Genomic DNA, 23,659 nt, shown 5'->3' with positions numbered 1-23,659 from the left:
CTTCCATGCGAGTTTTTCCCACCTTAGTGTCCACAAATGCAATAAAAATCAAACAAACGAATGGCCGTAATCACTTCGGATCCTGACACTTCCAAGTTTTCACCGTTGCTACCAAGCTGTGTTACTTTTTCAACCCATTACAAGTGTTAGTGTGACTAAGTTATTCCCTGGAACTCTTCACGGGCAATATCATTGCTATTAATATCGGAAATAAATTTTAAGATGAGTTCAGTTACGGTAATTGGAGCTTTACACATCATGCCCGCGTTGGAGAAGGGAAGCGCCAACATGAACGTAGAGCACGGAAATGCAGGTTTGCGTGTATGCATCCCTGCCTGATTGTGTATTTGTATTATATCGGCACGAATGCAAGCACATATGCGCTCATGTGCTCATTTCCTCCCTCTTTCGCAACTAACGCCTTCATCTCATCCTCACTCTTCTCTTCCACACGCACACGCACACACACGTACAAAAACATCCCCACACGCAAACACCGACACAAATTCAGACACACACAAACACACACACACACACACACACACACACACACACACACACACACACACACACACACACACACACACACAAATTCAGACACACACACACACACACACACACACACACACACACACACACACACACACACACACAAAATATCTAACCACACCCACACCCATAGATGTCTGCGCGTCCACCAGCACATTCTAACGCAGAAGGGCGCACACCCACACACGCACACATCCACAGAACACAAACTCTCGACTGCCTCACACAACGCTCACGCCCCGCACGCACACATGTACGCACCATCGCGCGCGCACACGCTCACGCCCTCGCCAGCATATACGCACGCGAAAGAGGATTGGGGTGTCTGGAAAGCCACCATCAGAAGCATTATGGTTGTGATGATAGTGAGGAATGCTTTTGTTTCAATTGTGTTCTTTTTTCTTATAACGCGCGCCGAACATGTTTCTTTAAAGCAGCAGAGAGCATCGGCAGTTCACCCAAGTCAAGGAGGAGAGGGGAAGGCGGTAGCCACATGGTTATTTTTTTTTACAGTTAACGCACATCGAGCCAGTGCTAGCTGTCCAGAAAGTTAGCGAGTCTTAGCACCCCCTCCCTAGGCGGACAGAAAACCTGCTCGTTGGGTACGTCCCACGTGTTTCCAGATGAGTAAATCAGATTTTTGTCCGTTCGATCAGTACGGTGAGTGGTGCGATAGCCACAATAATTTGTAGGAGTAAAGGAAATATGATTGTTGCCCTCCCCCTCAGTGCTTACTGGAATGAGATAATTGATCATTGATTACACAGCGTGTGGTGAAGTTTGTGTGTATCTAAATAACCTCTTTTGGTTTTTACGAAACCAGAACTTTTGAGAAACCTCTTTTTTATAAATGACCCACTTCATTGAAAGGAATGTTCTCGCATGCTATTCTAGCTGCATCTTTTTTTTTACTGATGCTAGCCAGGTCACAGACCGTGTGAGTCTCTTTGGAGGGCCCAAACCAAGCACGGGGTGACCATACACACAGCGATGACATTCTACATTGGCATGCACCACCGGGCAGCGCAAAAAGAGAGACAGAGACAGAAACAAAGAGAGAGACAGCGACAGAGACAGAGAGAAAGGGAAGAGAGAAAAAGAGGGAGAGAGAGAGGGAGAGAAAGAGAAAGAGGGAGAGAGAGAGAGAGAGAGAGAGAGAGTGGAATGGAGAGAGGGAGAGAGGAAGAGAGAGAAAGAGGCCGACTTACTGGAGTTTGAGCTCCAGGCGTACCACTCGGCGTCGGACATGACGTAGTGCACCGTTCGCTGAGTGCCGTTCTCGATCACAACTGTATCGTTCACGAAGTTCTCTACGCACTTCTGCGTCAACACACCCATATAAATTTGCAGTCCAACTAAGGCGAACACGGACAAGGAGAACATAGTCAATATGATGACATCACGCAGGTTCTTCACTGATTCTATCACCGCACCAACAATAGTTTTCAAACCTGAAACGGAAAGAGCATTTTGATAGAACAGTATCTAAATCTATCCGAATACCTAATTATCTTCGGATCCAAGCGCACCTAAATGTCTTTTGATAAACTTTCAAAAGCCTTGAGGTGTAGTTTGTCGCATACACATGACATAATTTATGCCTGCCTAAAACCTTTCATACGGATGGGCAGTGCTAAGTCATTTTGAAATCCACTCTTCGCATCCAGTGTTCGTTTTCACATTGGAAAGAGTTGGCGTTGAGCTCACGGAGAGTTCACCAAGCATAACAGCTGCAGGCACATATCATGGACGGAAATAAGTCAAAAACGAGATACCGCTGATGTCTGGACTGAACTGCTGGCTGACGCAGAGTATGCAATGATGTCATATAATCTCCGACCCGCCGTGGAACGACACTTACCAGGCACAATCGCCACGGTCTTGAGAGCACGTAGGACTCGAAACGTCCGCAAGGCAGCAAGGTTTCCCAAATTTACACCCATGGTAACGAATCTGTGGACGGGAACAGATAAAGTGGGGTTATCATAACAAGCCAATCATCTATTCAAGCCTGTTGCATCTAGATGACGTACCCACAAAGAAGACACCATTATGTGCCACTGCCACCCACCGCCTCTTCATGCTTCGCATCTGTGAGCATCCGACACGACCAGATCTGGTACCATCACAGTCATCAAAAGAGGAGGTGCGATGTGGCGAACATTATGGCGCTACCACCCTCAGTGATCGGCTATGTATACCCCAATGCTTTCGGTATTGCCATCAGTCGCAAGCCCCTTCGTATTACTTACGCTAAAGCTATCACAACGAAGTCGAGCCAGTTCCACGCGTCCCGCAGATATGTGAACGGAGCTAAAATAAACCCCCTGGCCATGAGCTTCACAACAGACTCGAACGTGTAAATCGCCGTGAACAAAACTCTGCAAGAGAAGCACAAGAAACAGTGGTCAACCCAACAGCAACGCACGCGAAAATTGCAAATAGCAGAAGGCACATAATCTGTCATCAGTTGCACTGCACATTTCATTATTTCTGGTGAGGCTGGACTCCAAAAAATCAATATTATCACCATCTAGCTGCGATGAGCGTCTCAGCGTGGCTGCTGCTGTTGTCGCCTTTCCAAACGTCCGTTGAGTTTCCCCGGTATCGGCAACATAAGTTTCAGCGCGACTTAGTCCATCAGGTGTATCAGGCAGCGACAATCCGTCGGCACACAAACACCGCAGCTCCCCGAACCAGGCCCATCTGAGGGCGACCGACTACTCACTCGCTGGCTTCAATGGTCTCACTGGCCGGCATGACCATGACGACGCAGTTGGAGATGATGGTCATCATGATGATCAATGAGAACAGGGAGTGAGTCAGGATGTAGATAGCTGACCGACGGATCGAGTTGAACGGGTCCAGGATCCACAACGCTGCTGAGGCACTGAATCGATATATATCGAGCCCCTTGTTCACCACCACGAACGTCTGGAAACACAGGATGGCCGCTGTCAGTCGGTCGCCTAGGCTCCACAGAAGGATCTGGATAACAGCTTGACAAGCGCATCATGAAAGCAACTAAGCTATTAACCAACATCGGCAGTTATTAGTCGGGAGGAAATAACTTTTCAAGAGACTGCTCCTCCTGCAAGAAAAAAAATATTGAAGGAAGATTTGAGATCAGCGACAATCTATTTTCATGGTAATGCACAGTAATGCGATGTAACATATATCGTCTTTGATTTACTATGTGAAGAGACAGACAAGAAGCCCTCAGTATGTTTCAAAGTTGTGTTACATGCACGGCACATTCGTCATTGCTGTTGACGCGCTCTTGGAAATCCTGACGCACACTTAGACATGGGCGAATACAATCATGGGTTGCAATGTTTTTCACTTGATGCATGGGACACATCGCTGCATGTAGAGAAAAAAATGAACTTGAAAATATGACCTTATTTTCACAAATGGTGTGCCCAGGGCACGTGCTAATACAGAAAACAAACGACCTTGAGGCCTCCTGGGTCATTTTTTGCATTAATAACCTGACCTTGGTCCTGATGACTTGTTTTTGCCGGTGTAACTACCGTGAGTCTTTTTTGCCGCTGGCTGTCATGGCGACCGATGCGACCCATTCCACGGTTTAGTGCATACTGACCGCCACTCGTACACCCACACTTGACCTTCTCGACCCCCACCCCCAGTACGCACCTCGCCGGCAGCCAGCCCGGATCTGGCGGAGACGAATCTGGGGCAACTCCCGCCAGGTGACCCCAGCTCACCACGCGCCGGCGCGATCAGAGCGCACGCCCGCCTGACCCCGCCGTTCACCGCAGCGACCCGGGTCAAGCATGTCTTGGCAGCGGGCCGTATTGGGCGCGCATTATTCAGCAGTGGCCAGCTGCGGAGGCCGCCGATGCCTAATTGCCGACGGTCGCCGCCAGGCGGGCCGTCTGTCGCCTCCAGCCAACGACCCACAACCGTCCGGACGGCATGCATGTTTGATGATTTTCGTCAACCAACAATCGAACGCCACTACTCAATATAACCATGGCAACGCCGAAACAAAGTTGTGAAAAATGGACATTATTCAGGGGCGCGCGCGCCAGCAAAGGTAAGGCGGCGCGGCGGCGGCGGCCGGCGGGCGCCGGTGGACGGCGCGGCGCGCGCCGCGCGCGGGCGATAATAGACAGCGGCTGGTGATGGGACTCCATTGTGCCGACTGCACGCCGCTCGTCGTGCCGCTATCGGCCGGACAATGGGGGCCGGCGGGGAAGGCCGGGCGCTGCGCCGCTCGGTCGCAGGTGGCGCCGCCGCCGGCCAGCCCGAGGTCAGGGTCGTCGCGGGCGGCGGTCGCATTACGCGGCGGGGTGACCTCCGAGCGGCGCGCTGCGAACGCTCGCAACCACGGCCGGGCATAGGGAGGGCTCAGACAGATCGGGACGGCAGAGCTCGGGTTTTTAGACGGTAAGAGTTTGGCAAATTTTGGTTATTTCTACTAGACATGCACTTAAATATGTTAAGCCACCTAAAGTGTCGTTCGGGACAACTTTTGAATGTTTTTTTTAGGGCGACAGCTTGTGAAGGAACCAACGGATAAGTGCCCGCCTATATTTAGGCCAGACCTTGCACTTTGACCAAAACAAATCATTCGGGCGCATTACAGCCGGCTGCCCACTTTGAACTTCCACGGTTGCACGGAGGCCAGCGCTGGTCCGCCTGTATGACCCTGGAGCTCGTGCCGGTGAGTTGTTGATGGTTCGGGGGATGCCGTGCTGTCACGGTACGGTGGCATCCTCCCGCCCTGTGCCGTCACGTCACGGTCGCCCGTCACGCGGGCCCGGCCGCCATGCCCTCGACCGCCGTATCGACCCGGCGGGCACTCCGTGATTACCCGGCGCCGACGCCGGCCCTCCGGCCATGAAGCGCTTTATGCGATGATTACTGCATACGGAACGCAGGCTCGGCGCTCTTTTAGCCAATCAAGCGGCGCGTACCGGTCCTCAGCGCGGGAATGACACGGCGGCCACGCAGCGCGCACGAGGCAGCTTCGACCCGGCGATCGTCTTTCGTTGAGGCGTTTTCCACCCGTCACTTGGAGGGGTGATCAGTGGACGCCTCCCATGCGGAAGGGTGATGGCCACGTGATGTGCCATAACCGCCGGGGAGGGGCGAGGGTCGATCGGTGCCAGGCTGTGGAATGCGGTCGTCGGTGGATGTCCCGGTGTGGCGTGGTGATGGTTTTGCCAGAAGTGTTGTCGAAACTAGGGCTGACATGGACATGGGTAGTTGCCGCGGAAGGCGGTCCGCGAAACGGTTATGTGCAATGTCCGCGGTGTGCGGGTATGCGGTCTGATGAGACACGTGTCCTACAGAATATGGGCCTTTGTTATTGAAACCGTAAGATGGGTAGCGGAAGAAAGGGATGAAGCATTCAATCTCGGTCTAGTATCAAACTACACGTATAGGGTCTCGTACTGAATATCTGGCTCAACAAAGCGCCTTGATTCCAAGCCCAGCACAACACGCCCGTCCTGGTCCCAGGTCTAACACGGCACAGTGTGTGGTAGTCCCAGATTCAACAAAGCACGCCCGTCCCGGTCTCGAACCTAACACGGCCCCGCTCGTCCCGGCCTCACGTTCGCCATGACACAGTGCGTCTCGGTCCCGTGCTGAACACCATGAAGCAGCCCGCGCTCGAGATCTCCCACAACAAAGCGTGTCCCGGTCCCAGGTCTTCCACAATCCAGCGTGTCCCGGTCCCAGGTCTTCCACAATCCAGCGTGTGCCGGTCCCAGGTCTTCCACAATCCAGCGTGTCCCCGGTCCCAGGTCTTCCACAATCCCGTGTCCGACGCGGCCGGTCACAAGCCGCCGCCGGGCATTCCCCGCGGCCCGCCAACGGTGGCAGGCCGCGGGCCGTCTCCACAAACAGGCGGCTGTATGGTGGAGGCTGCCGTCGGCCGGCCGGCGGCGTGTTTTCGCCGCGCCGGCGCCGATCAGGCCGGCCCGCGCCGCCGCCGGGGTCGGCGCCGGCCGGACGCCGTCTCCGCCGACAATAAATCCATCATCGCAGGGCGGTCGGCGCGCCGCCGCCGCCGCCGCCTGGCTTCTCAGAGGGCGGCGGCGGCGCAGTGGCGGCGCCAGGCGGTGCGCGGGGCCGCGCCGCCGGACTGTGGCTGCGGCGTCCGGTAGGCGCTGCACAAGGTTCGAGAATTTAGGTGCTGTGCTTGACCGTGGCCGATGTCTGGAATCCAATGTTTGTTTGGTGTCCGACCGACGCGAGTATGGGCAGTGCGAGGTAGAGGCTGGGATGGGAGGCGCCATTTGCACGTGCCCTCGCAGCTGAAGTGCCAAAAAAGAGCTCTGTCTAAGAGCTGATGAGAAAATTCCGTGTATTTCGAAATGAAGTAAAGTGCAGCACATTATGTCTCTTATTAGTTGCGTGCTTCTACGGTGATTCATATTTTCATTTATCGGATTGCTTGCAACATCGATACTCGTGTTTTCAAGCCGAGAAAACTATACGAAGTACGCTCTGGACATCGGAGCACGGGCCAGGCTTAGTGGGAAACATTTAAAACGAGTAATTGACCAGGAAGTTTGAGGCAAACCCACTTGAGCTTCTGCGCATGATAAATGCTGGCTGGTGCTAATTTAGCACAAGACAAATTGCTGGCACTCGCGAGCTGTTCCACCCAAACTGCACCCAAACTACTGGAAGTGGCACTGCTCGGTGGCAGGTCGGGGTGAGCGATGCGGCAGTCGCGGCTACCCACGTGCCTGCATGCCGGGGCAGGGCAGCGACCTGGAGTGCCGGCCACTGTGAGTCACAGCCCCGATCCGTGGAATACAACTGTGCCAGTTATTGGCCATGGTTGTAGTTTCCTGTTAAGTTTAAGCTTTCCGCTCGCCCAACCCATCCACACTGAGGAAAAGTCAAAAGAAATCAGTCAAAAGAAAGGGATCAGTGTGTAAGAACGCCAACTCTGTTCCATGCAGCGGAAAAGCGATTCATGTCAGTAAAGTATTTTGTTCCGCTCGCCTCAAGTAGCTGCTAAAAAGGCTATTTTCTACATCTCGATGTTATCTGTTCTCACGCCGACCAGTCCCTGCCGCGTGCCGTTACATAAGCCATGCTCCTCCCTCAAAGGCTAGTGTGGCAGGAGGCCCGCACAGCTGGTGCTAACCCCTCTTTTGCTCAGCTCCTGTTCACAGTCCGTAATAACTGGCTCTCAGCTCAGCACTGATTAAAGGCCCCCAACTCATGCTCCGTCTGTCCACAGCGTTCCTGCAGATATAATAAATCCAATTCCCGCTCAGCACCTGTCCGCAGCTCCCCCAAACCGCCTGCCCGCCCAGCACCTGTCCGCAGCTGCCCCAAGTGACCGGCCCGCCCAGCACCTGTCCGCAGCTCCTACTCACCCGCTGGTTGTGGTAGAAGGGGTCGATATCCTCGATGGGGACGCCGATCAGCTCGGGCGGAAAGTCGGGCTTGATGCGCATCGGCAGGTTGTTGCCGGCCTCCAGGGTCGGGTCCGGCTGGGGACCGTCGTCCTCGTCCTCGTCCTGGTACACCACCTGGACCGCAGCGTCGGCAGGAGGCGTCAGCCGGCGCGTGGACCAGGCACCAGAGCGGGCTCGGCTAGTGCCGACGCACGGACGCATACTCGCCGCGTGTCGGCACCACCCGGGTGCAGACGCGGCTCAGTCACTGGTGTCCGCCGCGAGCGCTGGGGATCAGGCTGGACAGGAACGCTACGCTCGGGTGTCAGGTGCGGTCGATGATGTTGCCGCGAGTGGTACTAAGCTTCTCACCTGGTAGATGGCATCTTTTTCACAGGAGTGAAGCACGTTATGTTGGCCCACGAGCAAGGTCAGATCAAAATAAGAGCGGGGTTGATCGCCGCCCAGGAATTTGACCGTAGGCGTTATTTTCCCACAAATTTAATCAGCCAATGTCTGAGCGCACCCTCGACCATTCTGTAAACAGAGGGCATACACCCCGACCGGGTGCAAAAAGCAGCTGCACTTCAGGTAGGGAGTGCCAACAAACCGCATGAATATCCTGTGTGGTGCGTTTGCATCCACAAGGATGAACACAGACATTCCCAGCCTGCGGCCAGTGACTGACGAAATGACTTAAAGTTGGCAGGTCGGGAACCACCCTGTGTCCTCACCAGCGTGTCCTCGATTCGATAATGACTTGTGTCAATGGATAATTTGGTGAATTGGGACCGATTCAATAGCCCTGCTGGCGGCTCGCATTGATCGATCATGGCGGCCGTGACCGGCGCCGGCAACGTCACTGACGTCACTCGCCAACGAATCGTGACGTCACTGACTGACATGCTGCATTGCTACTGGCCGACACGACGCGGCGTCACCGCTTGACGTCATAGTGTGGTGGCACTGTCCGTTATGGAATGACATCGCTAGCCGACACAGTGTGACCCTACTAGCGGACAATGAGAGAGGTATGGACCGGTGCGACACGCCGACCAGGCGTGTGACGACAGTGACAGCCACAGTGTGATGTCACTGTTCGGACCGGTGAGGAGATATGGCTGCTGGGCGACGTCATTAACCGAAGCAGTGTGAACAAAGTAACTGGTGCCAGGAGTCCCCCGTGGCAAAAGGCTATCATCTCATTTCCACACTCTTGGAAAGAAATGAATCTACTGTAAAAAGAAAATGGCCTTAGACTACGGGGTTGGTGGGAAGAGTAAGGCTTGATGGTGCAGGTTAGTCATTATTTTTCCATCTTCAATCAAACGTTTGCCAGTGCTTTTCATTACCATCGGTCATTTTGAGCTTTAAATAGCATATATTCTACGTAAGCTTTTTTAGAAATTGTGAGGCAGAAAATAAGCACTTCAGCTGCTTAAAGAGCGGCTCAAATAGCGCAGAAAAAGCTCAAACGACGCTTCTGCAACACTTGTCCTTGGTGATCTATATTGAGTTGTGAATATTGGGTTGTGTTGAGTGTGGTGGTCGGGGTTCGTTTCGGCTGGTTCTAGTTGGGTTCGGCTGGGTTTCCCTGGGCTAAATTAGTTCGGGCTGTGCCGTGTTGGATCGATCATTGGCCACTCAAGCTTCGTAAAGTTCCATGCCGCCCGTTCGATAGCTATTCCAATGCTGACTCTGCAAGACGTCAAGCAAAGCTCGGTAATGTATGAGCCGGGCCGGTCAAGGTTAAAAGAGGTAGAACTTGACGCTTTCATGGTAAACATTTATACTCAAGGGACTGAACTTGTTCAGAAGTTTATCATAAACATCGAGTAAAATGGAACACCGATGATACGGCTGGCGGGGAGCGCAGGATGCAAAATTTAACAGATTGTACCTACTGATAAGATGAGAAAAAGGGACGCAGATTAAGAGATAGGGGTTCACACAAATTTTGGCGAGATTCAGTGTAATACCTAGGCGGTTACAGGTGTATGGGCGGCTTTACATCGACTTTCCCCTGGAACTATAAAGCGAGAATGCTTCTGATATGAGCGATTAAGTATGCACAGCGTAACATGAACCTCTCTGTTGTTTCACTGGAGAGCTATGTGGGTGACCTCATCGAGATCTTGTCTCCTCAAGGTCAAGTTGAAAGGACATCTCAATCACAATGATCAGGGTAAACAGATGCGGCAACCTACAGAAACGCACCCATGAGAAAATGGGATACGAATACAGCAAAGTCGCTGTTTCATGGTACCTTCAGAAGCTAGCATCAGAATCATCATGGTTACTCTTATCGATAACTGCATGTCAAGTTATGTCCTGGCTCCCGTCGGACAATAGACACAAGTGCATGCAAGCAGTCGCTTGGGGCTCACACCCGATAAGCACCAGACCGCAGAACGGTCCGACATTCGTTGCGCATTTAGCTGACTCACTGGGGATCGCACGGGGAGGAGGAAGTACGCTTCTAAAATACAATAAAGTGGCGTATTCCGTTACCTCTTCACATTTGTACTGGTACAGACCATTACAACATTTGCTGAAAATACCTGCATATAGACGGCGAGCCCTCAATCCCGGGCCCCTGACGAGCACACTAACGTCATGCCAGTGCGGTGGTGACCCTGCCAGCTGCAATTTGCACCGGGGCGCGAGGCATGCGCTGACTTCGCAAGCACCAAGCGGAAGTCATCCCATCTCAAGGCATGCCATGCACCGGAAGCGCGTCAGCGGGCAAAAGCCAAAGCCTGGTGCGTGCAGCGGCGTCCGGCGCCGACCCCGTGGGGCGGGGCTGGCGACCGTGGCATTTCTGCTGGACTACATGAGGACGCTCGGACGCGCGGAGTGATGCCCCGCTGTGCTAACTAGACCAACCGTCACTAGTGCTAACCGCCGTCAGTCTCGTACAGTGCATGCCGTCGATGCATCTGTGAGTCGTGAGGAGGTTGTTTGCAAATGTTTCCGGCCTTTGCGCACGTTCTCAGTGCGCGGTAGTGACTCATCTGAGCGGGCTATGGGAATTTCTGCACGGAGGCATTACGGCATCCTGCTCCTTAGGTGGTGGACTTCAAGAGATGTTTAAACGTGTCTGTCATATTTGCGCTTATTCACATGCGGCATGTAAACAGCGCTGAAAACGCCGTTTTTACCCTGGCTTTTGTCAGCTATTTCATTTTGTTCCTGCCGCAAAAACGTGCTTGTAAATGGTTACTTCATTCTCGCTGACTACGGTGCCAGGAACGAAGTCAACAAGGAATCCAATGATAAATAATGGCTGCTTGGAATGTAGTAACCAAAGTGATATGGCAATCACCATCCTCCCGAAAGCAGCTTTAGAGCGCGGCGCTGCTTTAAAGCCTATGCAACCCGATGCGCTAGTTTAGCCGCCTTGAGCACCGGCGTCGCCCACACTCCGCGCCCAGCCGCCCTTTCCCCATACTGAGCGCCGACCGGCCGCCTCCAGCCAGTCCACCGCTCAAGTATACGTCCCGAGGGCACTATTTCGCGCCGTCTGACGCGTCGCGCGATTCGACTGCTCGATCTGGCGCTGGCTGACCGGAGAGCGAGCCTCGCTGACGTGGCCCCCGGCTCTGCCGTTGGCTGTGGGTCGCAGCGCCTGGCTCCGGCCGGCCGCGGTGGGGCTCGTTGTCATTCGTGCCGTGCCCAGAGCAGCTCCCACGGGCCATCGGGGCAGGGGCTCCGGGCAGGGAGCCCATCGCAAGCGGACCTGCCTTGGCGCGGGTCGACGAGGCGCGCTGCCCCGGGGTGGAGAAGACGGCCGCAGCAGCAGCAGCTGCTGCTGGAGGGACACCCCAGAGAGGTCGTGTCTGGGGTCTGCCGTCGCCGAAACGACGATCGACAGCAGTCCACCCGAGAACGATTTCAAGAGCCTCATTGTCATCCAAGGCCTCGCTTCGGTCTGCCCGACTAACCGGGCTGGCAGGGGATCGACGGCGATGAGCAGCTACGACGGTCGCTCCGTCGGCTATTGTCCGGATTTCAGTCAGCATTCGCACAATGTCTTCGCGCGTGGTTCATGTCGCCATCAGCGGTCTGATGTTGACTTATGCTGGGACGAGGGAGCAGGGCCGACGAGTCTATTGCTATGAGTCTATGCGTCAGTTCATCGCCTGTGTGCGCTGGGCTTCTCCTAGGCCACTATGGCAGTCTCTAGAGAACTCGCGGTCCGTCTAACGGCTGGTCTAGGCTGAGGCGGGCTCGCCACGGGAAACAAACCTCGTCTGTTTCGTGTACCGACGGCGCGGCGTAAGCGGATGCTCTGCGGCGCTGGGTGGGAGGCGAAAGCATCGGGTGAAAGACAGTTAGCGGGGGTGAATGAAAGAGAGAGGGGCGAAAGAAAGATTAGCAAGAGAAGGCACACATCCAAGAGAGATATCGCAGTGACATGTCATGGTACATGAGTGCGGCTACTTGTTTGCGGTAGAGGATAACCAAATGGCACAGCAAGAAGCTTTGGTAGGGATGCACTTTAGCAGCGAGGCGAGAGAAAAATAAGAATATGATTACCAAAATAGGAGGTGCAGCATATATGAGCATGTTACGAATCATAAAAGTTCAGAAAAAATTACAACTTTGCTGTCTTACTGGTGCCGATCAGAGCCGAAAGGAACAGACAAAGGTCGTGTCCGATTCACATTCACTACGGTGATCCTCCCCTCAAAAACTAGCAAGTAGTTAAGGTTAAAAATTGTTCTACAGCACAGATAAAAAGAAACAATATCTGAGATCCACAGAAAGGCTGTAGTAAAACTTCATGGCATTCGATATGCATTCGTAATTCGCAAGAATGACACACTCGAAACTTTCTCCAGCATTGTTTGCATGCACCGTTTAACGAAAGAAGGCTGTGCTTTTTAGCAGAGGCTGTTCACTAGAACCGCTCAGCCCGAGATCCTCTACGAATGCATGTTGTTCCGTTCTTATAGTTATGTACAACTGTTTATTCGTGGCTCTAGGGTGCAGTCCAGTCATTTTGCTTACTTCTTTCTTTTTTCTTCTCCTTCCTCTAATGGATGTCTCCTGCGACTGAGAGAGAAATAGAAAGAGGGAAAAGACAGGCGTAACAACAGCAAGAGAAGACGAAAGTTGCGATAGCGAGAACAAGAACCATCCAGACACACGAATACGTAAGTATCCCAAGGCCGACATTAACATCGCAGCACAGACGGCAGCATGAAGGACAAGCTCAGAGCCATGGCAATAGTTTTTCTTCTTACAACAGCCATTACGTTATGCATTCGTTTATTACGAGGGGCTGCATGAGCCCTAAGCTGTGCTGGCGCTCTGAGCTTGTAGTTATTACTCACAACATTCAAGGGCTGTACCAGGCCCTGACACACCAAAAAGATGAGCACTGCCACCCATGCCGACAACATACAAGCCAGCTGAACGATTTACATTTCTCGAGGAGGCCGGAGACGGGGAAGTCTTTGATGAAAAACGTGCCATAATGCATGTTGGCTTAGATTCACCATGTTGGTGCCAGAAAATCCAAATGAAGATGACATGAGGAGAAAGGTCCATCGTTCATGCCAAAACAAGTAACTAGAGAGTTGTGGTAAAACACAGTCCGTCGATGCCAGAGTTATGCGGCGATAGTTTGGCCGCCAAAGAATATCATCGACATACACATGTATCTGCTTTCCAGTAATACTACAAACACGAAATATAAGCACGTGAACTAAAATAACGAACAGCTGTCACCTACCTCTCCTTCTTCCTTCTTCTTTTGTAGTTCCTTTTTCTTTGCATTTTCTTCATCGATGCGAGCTTCGATGGCCGCTAGTGTCTCTCGCGTGAAGGGCTGAAAGATGCTACGTTCTTCGTCGTCTAGTATCGAGTCTGAGTCGTCGTTCATCGTTCTGGGGACACCTCACGCCGGGCAAGCGCTGAGGTATAGCACTGAAACGGCACACACAGTGCACTCATCACCTGGGGATAACAGGATATGAGCGCATTGTTCACCGACTGGGAGAAATGCAGCATCATTGAGATGTTGGTGAATGACCAAGGGATTTTCGGGTTTCGGGATGAAAGGACAGACCATCGGCCAGGCGGAGTGGAAAATACTGAGAAGAGTGCAGGTGTGATATTATGACCTATGCGAGCGTGTAGTTATCAGGCTTTGGATGGAATCAGTACGAGTTGAGATTGAACGCCTCTAATATAAAAACAGCAGTGTCCTATAGGACTCGTTTTGTGGCCATGTCTTGATGCATGTAGCACAAATGACAAGCTGAGCAATGGTTCAAGTGATGCTCGTTGTCAAGAGAAAATACGACAATAAATATTGCAGAGCAGTCATATCAAAACGGCAAATGGTGTTTATCGTTATGTCAAGAATACTAAGAAATGTAAAATTGACTGCAATGCTTAAACGGAAAATTTGGGCTTTATCTGGTCAGCGTTGCTGAAAAAATTTGGCGTTCAAAACAAGCAGGAACAAACAGCACTGGTAACAACAAACAGCAACAGACAGCAACAAGCGGAACAAGCACTGGTAGCATGTGACCTCCGTTTTAAATGAGTGATCTTATCTGCGAGACAGAGACAGACAATGGCTGGGCGAGCTGTTGTTCGACTGAGCCAGTCGTTTACACGTCTTCCACCGGACGGGACTCTCTCACTAGATGCTAGCCAGATGGCCCGCATAAAAATGTTAAGCTAGCCTTTCTTGGAAAATGAACGTTGCACAACTATTCACAGGGCCATTTCAAAGTAAGATCAAACCACGCTAACTTTAGGCATTCACTGTTAATGAAAAACAGCTGGGCTTTATAAACTTTCAGACTAAAAAAGCTTGAATGTCCTTTCATAAACTGTCTTAAAAAGAGCTTTAATGACTCTCAACGACTAGAGATCCGGGGCCTGTCTAGTGATGGACGCTGCCAAGCTCTTTAGGACGCCTCAACAACGCCATAGGAGCTGTAATCGATCGCCAACCGCGTATGACATATTACATATGACATATCTGTGAGCATCTGAGGCATGGTTGAATCTGCACAAAACAAACGTTAGCAGTTGTAGTAGAAGGTATGACGTCCACATGCGGGTTATTTTTCCTGCACCAGCCTACATCGAGATGAAAAACAACAATGTCGGGCATGTGCTGTTGGACACTCAACAACGCTGACGTCGGAAACTCACGAAGTGTTTAGGGGTGAGAAAAGTCAGTTTTCAATAATTTCTTTCCTTGCAAAACATAATGTTGGCGTCAGTTTTCTTCCTCCCTTCCCCTCCCTAATTCATCCCCTCTACTTGACACCAGTGGTGGGGCATTATGTCACATCGTAAGGATTTTGAGTAAGGACTGATTTTCACCATGATAAGGGCGTCTATGTTGGCCAAAAGATGGCACGACTGCCTTCACCACGAGTAACATGGTCCAAGAGAATTACTGCCATCCCGCTTCGGACTGCGAGCTAGATGTCAATCTTCCCAGAACCATCCATGTGCGTTTGATTTAAACCGATTTCGTTGCCGTTCTTTGAGCTGCCTCCTGCTGTTGCTGTGTCACGCTGTATCATAATAGAAAAGCATTAATCTGTTGATATGCGAGTGAGTGTGAGCACAGTGTCACCATCAGCTATGTGTGATATACATGCTCAAGAATCACATCTACGGTATGATTTTACGTAGGAACGCCAAGTCACCCTATACACTATCGAAAATGGACTTTCTTTTGTGTTTAATAGGAAATGACTTCCTAGTAAGCTGTTCTAGCACATTGTTGGGCGCAAGCAATATTGAATGCGCTCTAATGAGTGTTATAGTTTAACACGAAAGGAAAATATATTTACTCATGCAAATCGTATGCAGATAAACTCGTCCATAATCAACTTGACAGCTTTTCTTATGCAGATATCAGTCGCGGTGATGTGATCATGTAGGGATCTGCAAACGGGATGCCGAGGATGATGAAACGGCGTTAAACAAAACGATGCGAAAGATCTTTGCCTTGATTTGCGGGCTTAATTCCAAGAAAGTGCGTCCGTTTCCCCGCTCCTTATCGGCTTGTTTTATTAACCACCAAATTCAGAAGTCTCCTGCAAAAATACTGGCTGTTTTTTCACTTTGAGGCATCGCTTTCAAGTATATGAGTAAGTGGCATGATACGCTTCGATAGATGGTCATCTAACGAACAAAATTTATCAAATTTAAAGGCCTAATGAAAGCCGAGGGCAGAAACTATTTAGCTCCTCTCAAAGGCCCCCGAATCAGCGGACGGGAAACTTGCTGCCGCGCGATCGAGAGAGTTGCCCGCGCATCAAACGCTGCGGCAACCACCCCAATCGCAGCGCCACAGCTCCGACCACCGGGCCCGCGGGAGAGGCGCGTCACGGACCAACCGGTGGCCGGCGAGCGTGCCGCGGGGCACCAGCGGTGGCGCCCCGGGGGCCGTCACCACGCCCGACCCGGGCCTCGTCCGAGCGCGGCGCCGACCGCCGCCGGCCGGCGGTATTGATCTGCACGGCGGTACGCCCACCCGACGTGTTTTCAGACAGCTCCTCCTGAATTCCGACATTGCCGGCCGGTCGGGCCGCTGCGCAACACGGCCGCCGGGCGGGCGGCCCGGCGCGGCGCCGGCCGCCGCGGCCGCCGCCCGGCCGCCGCGCCGGACCGTCTGAATATTTCAGGGTTGTATGCCGGCCGGCCGGCTGGCGCACTCGCTCCCACCACAAGCTCTGAATTATTCCGGCCGGCCGGTCACGCAGCGGCGTTGCGGCCTCCGGAGGGTCGGCGCCTGTCTGGTCGGGTCGGGTCTGGTTGCGCCCACCCCTGCCCGAGTCGGCGGGCGGCGGATGCGCGCGAACGCCCCCCCCCCCCCCCGCGCTCCCTCCCACCGTCCGGTTATTTGTCGGGCGCGCTCGCGAGCCGTCGCCACCGAGCAGCCGCGTTTTTCGTGTTTGCCCGAATGCTGAGGTCGATGGTGGGCGTCGGCGGTGGTCCACTTAGCCGCTGTTATGCTGGCCGCCTCGCAGGGCATTGATCCGGGCGGTGCCGAGCCGTCCGCCGCCGCGCTGACCCGCTTAATTGCTCAACTTGCCGGCGTAGCGCGCGGTGCCGGCGGCTGCGCGACACGGCTGCCGTTCCTGGCGCTGCGTCACCGCCGCGTGTCACTAGGCGGGTCACGCGCCCTGACCCGTCGGCGCCTGACCCGCTGGCCTGCCCGTGACCTGACCTCCCCTTGCTATTTGCCAAAGGTGCTAAACATATTTGTTCGCCCGTTGCAGTTTCAGGAGGTCCATCATACCGATAGGAGACCCCAGATGACAGGAACAGAACCTTTCGTCAAATTAAAAGGAGGGCCCTTGGGACATCCAAGAGACAATATCGGCCCCGTAGCAGGTTCTAGATGGCCGACTTCAGGTACTGATGATCGACGAAATACTCCGGATGATCGGAAGTGGTCTCCATCAGATGTGTGAAGGTTCGTAAAAATACCGGTAACCCCATTAGGCGAACATATGGTCCCATTAAACCAAGAGGAAATTTTATTTAATTATTTAGACTTAACGAATGAGTCCTTCTGACAAATGGTTGGAATCTGAAAGAAATTTAAATAAGGATTCAGGTAAGAAGCCCCGGATGTATTAAGGAGGCCCCATCTGCCTGCCCCACTTGGAAAAGGTGATATCGCACCCATGCAGAGATGTTTACACATCAGTAATACAGAGCACAGCCATACATTCCCATGTCAATGTTCCCATACTTGTAAGTGCCTGCACATAGCGCGGCTTGGGGCCGACGTGCTCCAGCCAGTGCGAGAAGCAGCTGGACACTACACGTGTGATGCAGTCTTCGGCCGTGTTTCTCTTTATCGGCAGTTAATCGGTGGGCCCTGATCTCAGAAATCCATGAAATCCAAATGTTCAGTCTAATGAAAAACTTGAGATGCGTGTGCATTGCCCATCAGTACCCAGCAGCATTCCGCAGTACCTTTGACATCAACCGACATAGGTGCGGAAAGAGTGGACGTGGCAATCCTTTGGTTGGTTTCTATGACGACCGCGCTACGGTGATCTTCGAAGAGCCTGGCTGTCTACCTAGCCATCCATGGGAAACAGCGAACTGGTCGGGCTGTTGCCTAGAAAGCGCGAAGAAAGCATGAGTGTTCCGTCGGCGACCGCGGGAAGAGGTGCTTGGTTCCTAAGGCGTGCTGGAAAAGGGCTTTGTATTTCTCCCACTTTGATGTCCACAAAGGAGAGCTCTTGCTTCGCCTGAAAATACTTATGGTAGCTCGAAATTCCAAGGTGCAATAGGTTTCAGTTCAGTGACCATATACGGTACTGCCTCGCATATAACGCACAGTATATATGCACATATATGACAATATATATATATATATATATATATATATATATATATATATATCACAGCTTATCTATCATGTTGGACTGCTTATTTGCAGTTTAAAATCTGGGCGCAATTGCAGGGTGGATTCCTGGCCAGTTGTCTGTGATAAATTGTCCATAATGTGGTACGCTAACGTGATTCCCTGTCTCTACCTTCGCACGGAAGAAAACTTGTCTCGAGTAATGGCGCTTATGTGAAGTACCGAAGACCAGAAAAATATCCTACAGGCCCAAAAGATCAAGACGTAGGGATTTAAAGGAGGGAAAATCGTACGGCCGACCCGACGCTAAGAGAGCAGAGATCACCCGCGAACCATTAACGCCCCTGTTGCATTATGTATGCCTGACATTTTACAGAGAGACAGGCGCAGCCAGTCGAGGACGATGAGTGGGTGGAAACTTAAATCGCTCCCCTGACTCGGGAAGGCAATTACCCGCCATTTAGGTCTGAAATTAGCCAGTGCTACAAATATAACGTGGTGATTAACTTGACGCTCAAATAATCTGGCTGCCCCAATTTCAGCACTTCAGGTCAGTGAACTCTCATCCAACGTCCTGCCTCACACTTGAGAAGCGCAATTACAGATGCAACTATCAACACAGCCGCGTTCCCGAGCTCTGTTCTGAGCACATTCTCCACTCCCCTCTCGATCCAGTCCACAACGTTATGTCCGACCCCCTCTTTGGAAATGATCTGTCGTCGTTACTGGTCGCCGGAGCCGGGTCAGGGCGATCAATGAGACCGCGGTCGGCCCGGCTCCCAAAGGTCACCCACTGGGGTCAGAGGGCGGATGCTCCCGACCTGCGAACTGTGCCGGACCCGCGAACCGTTCCCGGCGGGAGAGGACCGCGTGACACGCTCGTGTCGCGCTTTGACGAGCAGGGACACTGCTGGGCAGGCTGTTGATCGACTGAGTGGAAAGATGACCTTATCTTGGCGCTAGATTTGCGCTCTCGTAGGCTGGTTTAGTATGCGACAAGAAATGTGATCACATGCTGTTAGATATGCTGTCCACCAGTGCTCCACAAACATATAGCTAATTTGTGAGTGATTCTACACCCACAAAGCTGATTTATCAGCACGTGTGTTTTCTTGGACAATATGGACGAACGAAGCGGCATCATTAGTTGACGAGTAATCCAGAATGCCCCGCTTGCCGTGCGTAGGATTAGTCGGGCTAGAAGACACAGCCTGAGACCGGAACTTGCCGGCGATAGCACTTACCCATTTACACTTCGTGCTCTTCATACAAGGTCTTCATGTCCACTCAGAAACAGAAAACATCAAACCTGAAACAACGGAGAGGTCGCGGTGAGCAAACCGAAGGAGAAGGAGGCTGGGCACACAACTAGCACTTATGACCGACTTCGGCGCGCAAGTGGCCTTGCCGTCCTCGTCGTGCGAGAAACTCTTCTCTGGAGCAGCGGGGTTGATTTGTGCCGAAAAGCTCGCGGTCTTGGGGCAGCACTGGAGCGCGTCCGAACGTATCGAGAGCGGTCGCGCATCGCACCTGTACGGAACAGCAGCCGGCACCCAGGAGGCGACGCCTGCGCCAGCTCCGCTGCTCCTCACACAAACTGGAGTCAGCCTCTGTAGCGTGGATCACAGCGGGCCCGGCGCCCGCGTGCGCTCAGTCCCAGCCTGCGGCGGCAGGGGTCCGGCCGCAGGGGCCCGGCCGCGGCTGTCGGGGGCTCAGCCAGGGCGCGGCGCCCAGGCCGGACGGCGGCGCCCAACACCCTGGCGACGTTCGACACGCGGCCAGCCACCGCTATCGCAATGCGGCGGAGCGGCCGGGCGGCCAGTCGACGCGGTCGATAGCGTGCCGACAGAGCCGCCGCCGGGCGGCCCGGGTCGCCAAGGCCGGCCGGCGCCCGCCCGGGCGGACCGACCCCGCTCCAGCCGGCCGGCCCGGCGCCGCGGGCAGCGCCCGTGGCCGGGGCACGGCAGGGCACGCGCTGCCGACGGCGGCGATGGCACGCAGGTGGACGTGACCAGCCGTAGTGATGGACTCACGGGCCGGTGGCGAAAAACCTTCGCAGTGAAGGCCACTTTGAGCTCTGGCGGATTCCATGGCCCACTAGCGGCCCATGTTGCCAGTGCAGCATATCTTTTAACAGCAGGGGAGAGCGCACCTGAGCATCCCGTCCCCCGGCATTGCGGCATTCGCTGGCTGTCGTATCCCAGCGCAGTTTCTGTTAAACCAGAGCACCCGACTAACCTACGGGTGGACCCAAATTGGCATCCTTGGAGCGGCCAACGACATCTCGACAAATGGCCGCGATGAGCGGAGAGCTGGCAGACATCAGCCTTCCGTGGAAATTAAGCTATCTTGCCATTGAAACAAATAAGTCAAGACGGAAGGGAGGGTGGAAATCGATGGGGGAAGACGTAGAGCGAGAGGAGAGAGACCCACAAAAGGTCAGAAACAAGAGGAATAGGACGAAAAGGCATGGAGAAAAGGGATGAAAAAACAAAATGTTGAATGTATAGTCATAAACTGACGGAACGTGCACAAGCGGCGGTAAATATCTGCTTCATCACACTGAGATAAATGGATATTTACGTGGTGGTTCCCCTTAGACGGTCCCTGGACACTAGCATAAAGATCTGTGCTGCGAGGCCTTTTATTCAGGCGGTCTTGACCATCGATCAGCATTGGATCTTTGTTTTCGCATTGATGCTGCGTTTTACCTGTTGCGTCAGGTCCACGGCAACTTACGCAGGCGACGCGTGACGAGCTGTTCACCGAAAAGACTCTTCCAGTGGTAATGCGAAGAACTGCACTGCATCGGATGAATAGCATTTCATGGAGTTATGTCAATAGAAGATCCCACCTTTAATCTTCCTAAGAGCTTGTCTTCTGCGTTTGCATGTCAAATGGACCGGTGACATCGCACCCGAAAAGGTCACGAGGGCGCGCGGGTCGACCGCCGGCCCGGTAATAGCCCCTGCAGCGCGAGTGTGTGGAAGAGTGTCCGAAGGGCGCCGGGCTCAGGAGCGCGCTGGCGTGGGCGGTGACGTGTGACGAGACTCACGGCGGATCAGTCCGGGCTGGCGGCCGCTCGGCGACGGCTGCCCTCGCGTGGACTGGACTGTACTGCGCTGGACACGACTGGACTGCGCTGGACTGGACTGTACTGCGCTGGACTGGACTGGACTGGACTGGACTGCGCTGGACTGGACTGGACTGCGCTGGACTGGACTGGACTGCGCTGGACTGGGCTGAACTGCGCTGGACTGGACTGGACTGGACTGGACTGCGCTGGACTGGACTAGACTGCGCTGGACTAGACTAGACTGCGCTGGACTTGACTGGACTGCGCTGGACTGGGCTGAACTGCGCTGGACTGGACTGGAGTGGACTGGACTGCGCTGGACTGAACTAGACTGCGCTGGACTAGACTAGACTGCGCTGGACTAGACTGGACTGCGCTGGACTGGACTGGACTGCGCTGGACTGGACTGGACTGCGCGGTCGTACGGCCGTCACGCCAATAAATGGCGCAGGGCTGTAGAGTGGTCTACGCTTGACGCGAGGAATATTGCATCAGACTACGCAAACGGGGACCTTCAACCAGTTGCTCCGGCTTTCAGAAAATTTATGTCAGCGCTTCTCGCGACGAGCTATGGGAAATGGAAAATATTACGAGTTGACGCAAAGCTGTCAACAGAAGGCGCTTCCGCTGGGTTCCAAGCGAAGAACGGGTACACCCATGACCAAACTGACAACAGCTAAGACCTTGAGCGATACTTAGTGACTTGGCATTTCCGAAGAATTAAATATTCAGTGGGAGATCGCAACGCCAGAGATCATGTCGAGAATCACCAGCATCAGTGGCCGGGAAACAAAGACTAGGGCTTAGTTTACTTGAACCAGGGCGCACGTCACGTTGCTAACAATGATGCAAGGATGGTGATTATTATTGTTAAAATAGCATGCCTGAAATATACGCTTCTTCACATCTTGTATATATAAAAAGATATCTTATTTAATGACATGAAAGCGAATTTACTTCTTACTTTTCTGCGGTATCTATGAATTTCTTCAAAAACGAATATCGATTGATTAAAATGTCACTTATATCACGAGTTGAGTTGGATGTACCGAACTACGGATGCATTAACTGAGCACACTATCGAGCGCATATCGAAGGAGTGCAAAAGTGTGAGCGAAAAGAGAGGGTGGAGAATGAAATTATTTTCCTTTGTTACATTTCAACATAAACTGTGTCGCTTCTAGTGGGCTCTCTATCGAATCTGCACCAGACCAAATACCAACGGTGAAAACAGAAAGACAGAAACACGGTCATGAAACATGTATATACGCCAATATTCTCTTATCGGCGCGACTTTGCAGGAGATCCTGATGATGGCTCATATGGTGATGGGGTTACGGTAAAATCAAAACATAATTGCCTCAGAAGCATGCGGAACTGGGACCATCGCTGCGAGTACTGGCAGCGATGCTGACGTCCAGTCTACCTGGCGCGCGCTCTTCTGATCCTTATTGAGTTTTAAGAATCCAGATGATTTGCTTTTAGTTAGGTGAATACTGGATACCGCTGACCAATTGGTAAAAAGCACTCTGTTAGTGAATACATGTCTCGCAACGACAGCCTTGGTTCCAGGTTCAATGTGACATTGACGCCGAATCATGCGAGGTTCAAACACGATGAGCGTGACACCATGAGACATTCATGTTCCCCGTAGATACCCGCGCTTGTCAGCTTTGGAATGGGAACTGACTTGCAAGTAACGACACAAATGATCACGAAATAACAAAAGCACATAATTTGCTGTCATACGATGAAATGAACGTAATTTCTTGGACGACGCTTCTTAAATTCCCATTCCCCAATAAGCATATGTTTCAATCATCGGTTTCCAAAAAATAGAGCTCACAGTAGTATGCTTGAGATGTTGCCGAAGGCACCACAGTCAACCACGTGCATATCTTTCTCACAAACGTCCACCTTGCCCGGCCGGATATGCCGGAGGATTGCTTATTAGACGCGATACCCAGCGAATAATAGTGTATGTAGCGTGTGTGCATGGAGTGCACGGGCCAAGGTTCACGGCTGGGCGATAACTACCCGCTCCGATGACGGATAGCCTGCCACTGTCTAATGACCTCCAGGTCGGGTCATTAGATCACTCGGCAACCGACACTACAGACGCCAACGCACGCACAGATGTCAGCATGCGTTCGCAGACGGCACTCACTCGGGTGTAGAGTCTGCATCTAGTTGAGCATGTATCAGTTAAGCATAGATGGAGATGCGCATTGATTTGTATCGCTGTCGATACGCATGCTTGTCCTTGTGTGTCGC

At 52.8% G+C, this 23,659-nt stretch overlaps 1 protein-coding gene across 2 annotated transcripts in view; it reads right to left on the bottom strand.

The window, feature by feature from the left end:
- Window positions 1–23,659, bottom strand: part of para (sodium voltage-gated channel paralytic) — an 89,245-nt gene that overhangs the window by 40,191 nt on the left and 25,395 nt on the right. The window contains exons 2-10 of one of the 2 annotated variants that reach the window (XM_037225627.1): window positions 19,554–19,618; window positions 13,681–13,874; window positions 12,954–12,998; window positions 12,189–12,239; window positions 7,920–8,075; window positions 3,278–3,483; window positions 2,802–2,930; window positions 2,411–2,502; window positions 1,758–2,000 (exon numbers count right to left, since the gene is read on the bottom strand). In XM_037225627.1, coding sequence (XP_037081522.1) covers window positions 1,758–2,000; window positions 2,411–2,502; window positions 2,802–2,930; window positions 3,278–3,483; window positions 7,920–8,075; window positions 12,189–12,239; window positions 12,954–12,998; window positions 13,681–13,830 — 1,072 coding nt within the window. In that variant the 5' untranslated portion in view covers window positions 13,831–13,874; window positions 19,554–19,618. The remainder of the gene's footprint in view (window positions 1–1,757; window positions 2,001–2,410; window positions 2,503–2,801; window positions 2,931–3,277; window positions 3,484–7,919; window positions 8,076–12,188; window positions 12,240–12,953; window positions 12,999–13,680; window positions 13,875–19,553; window positions 19,619–23,659) is intronic. The other variant, XM_037225628.1, reaches the window with a different exon arrangement.

This window comes from Pollicipes pollicipes, unplaced genomic scaffold (assembly GCF_011947565.3).
Source record: "Pollicipes pollicipes isolate AB1234 unplaced genomic scaffold, Ppol_2.1 Scaffold_5724;HRSCAF=6776_pilon_pilon_pilon, whole genome shotgun sequence".
Classification (NCBI taxonomy): Eukaryota; Metazoa; Arthropoda; class Thecostraca; order Pollicipedomorpha; family Pollicipedidae; genus Pollicipes; species Pollicipes pollicipes.
This window is presented reverse-complemented; position numbering and strand designations above follow the sequence as displayed.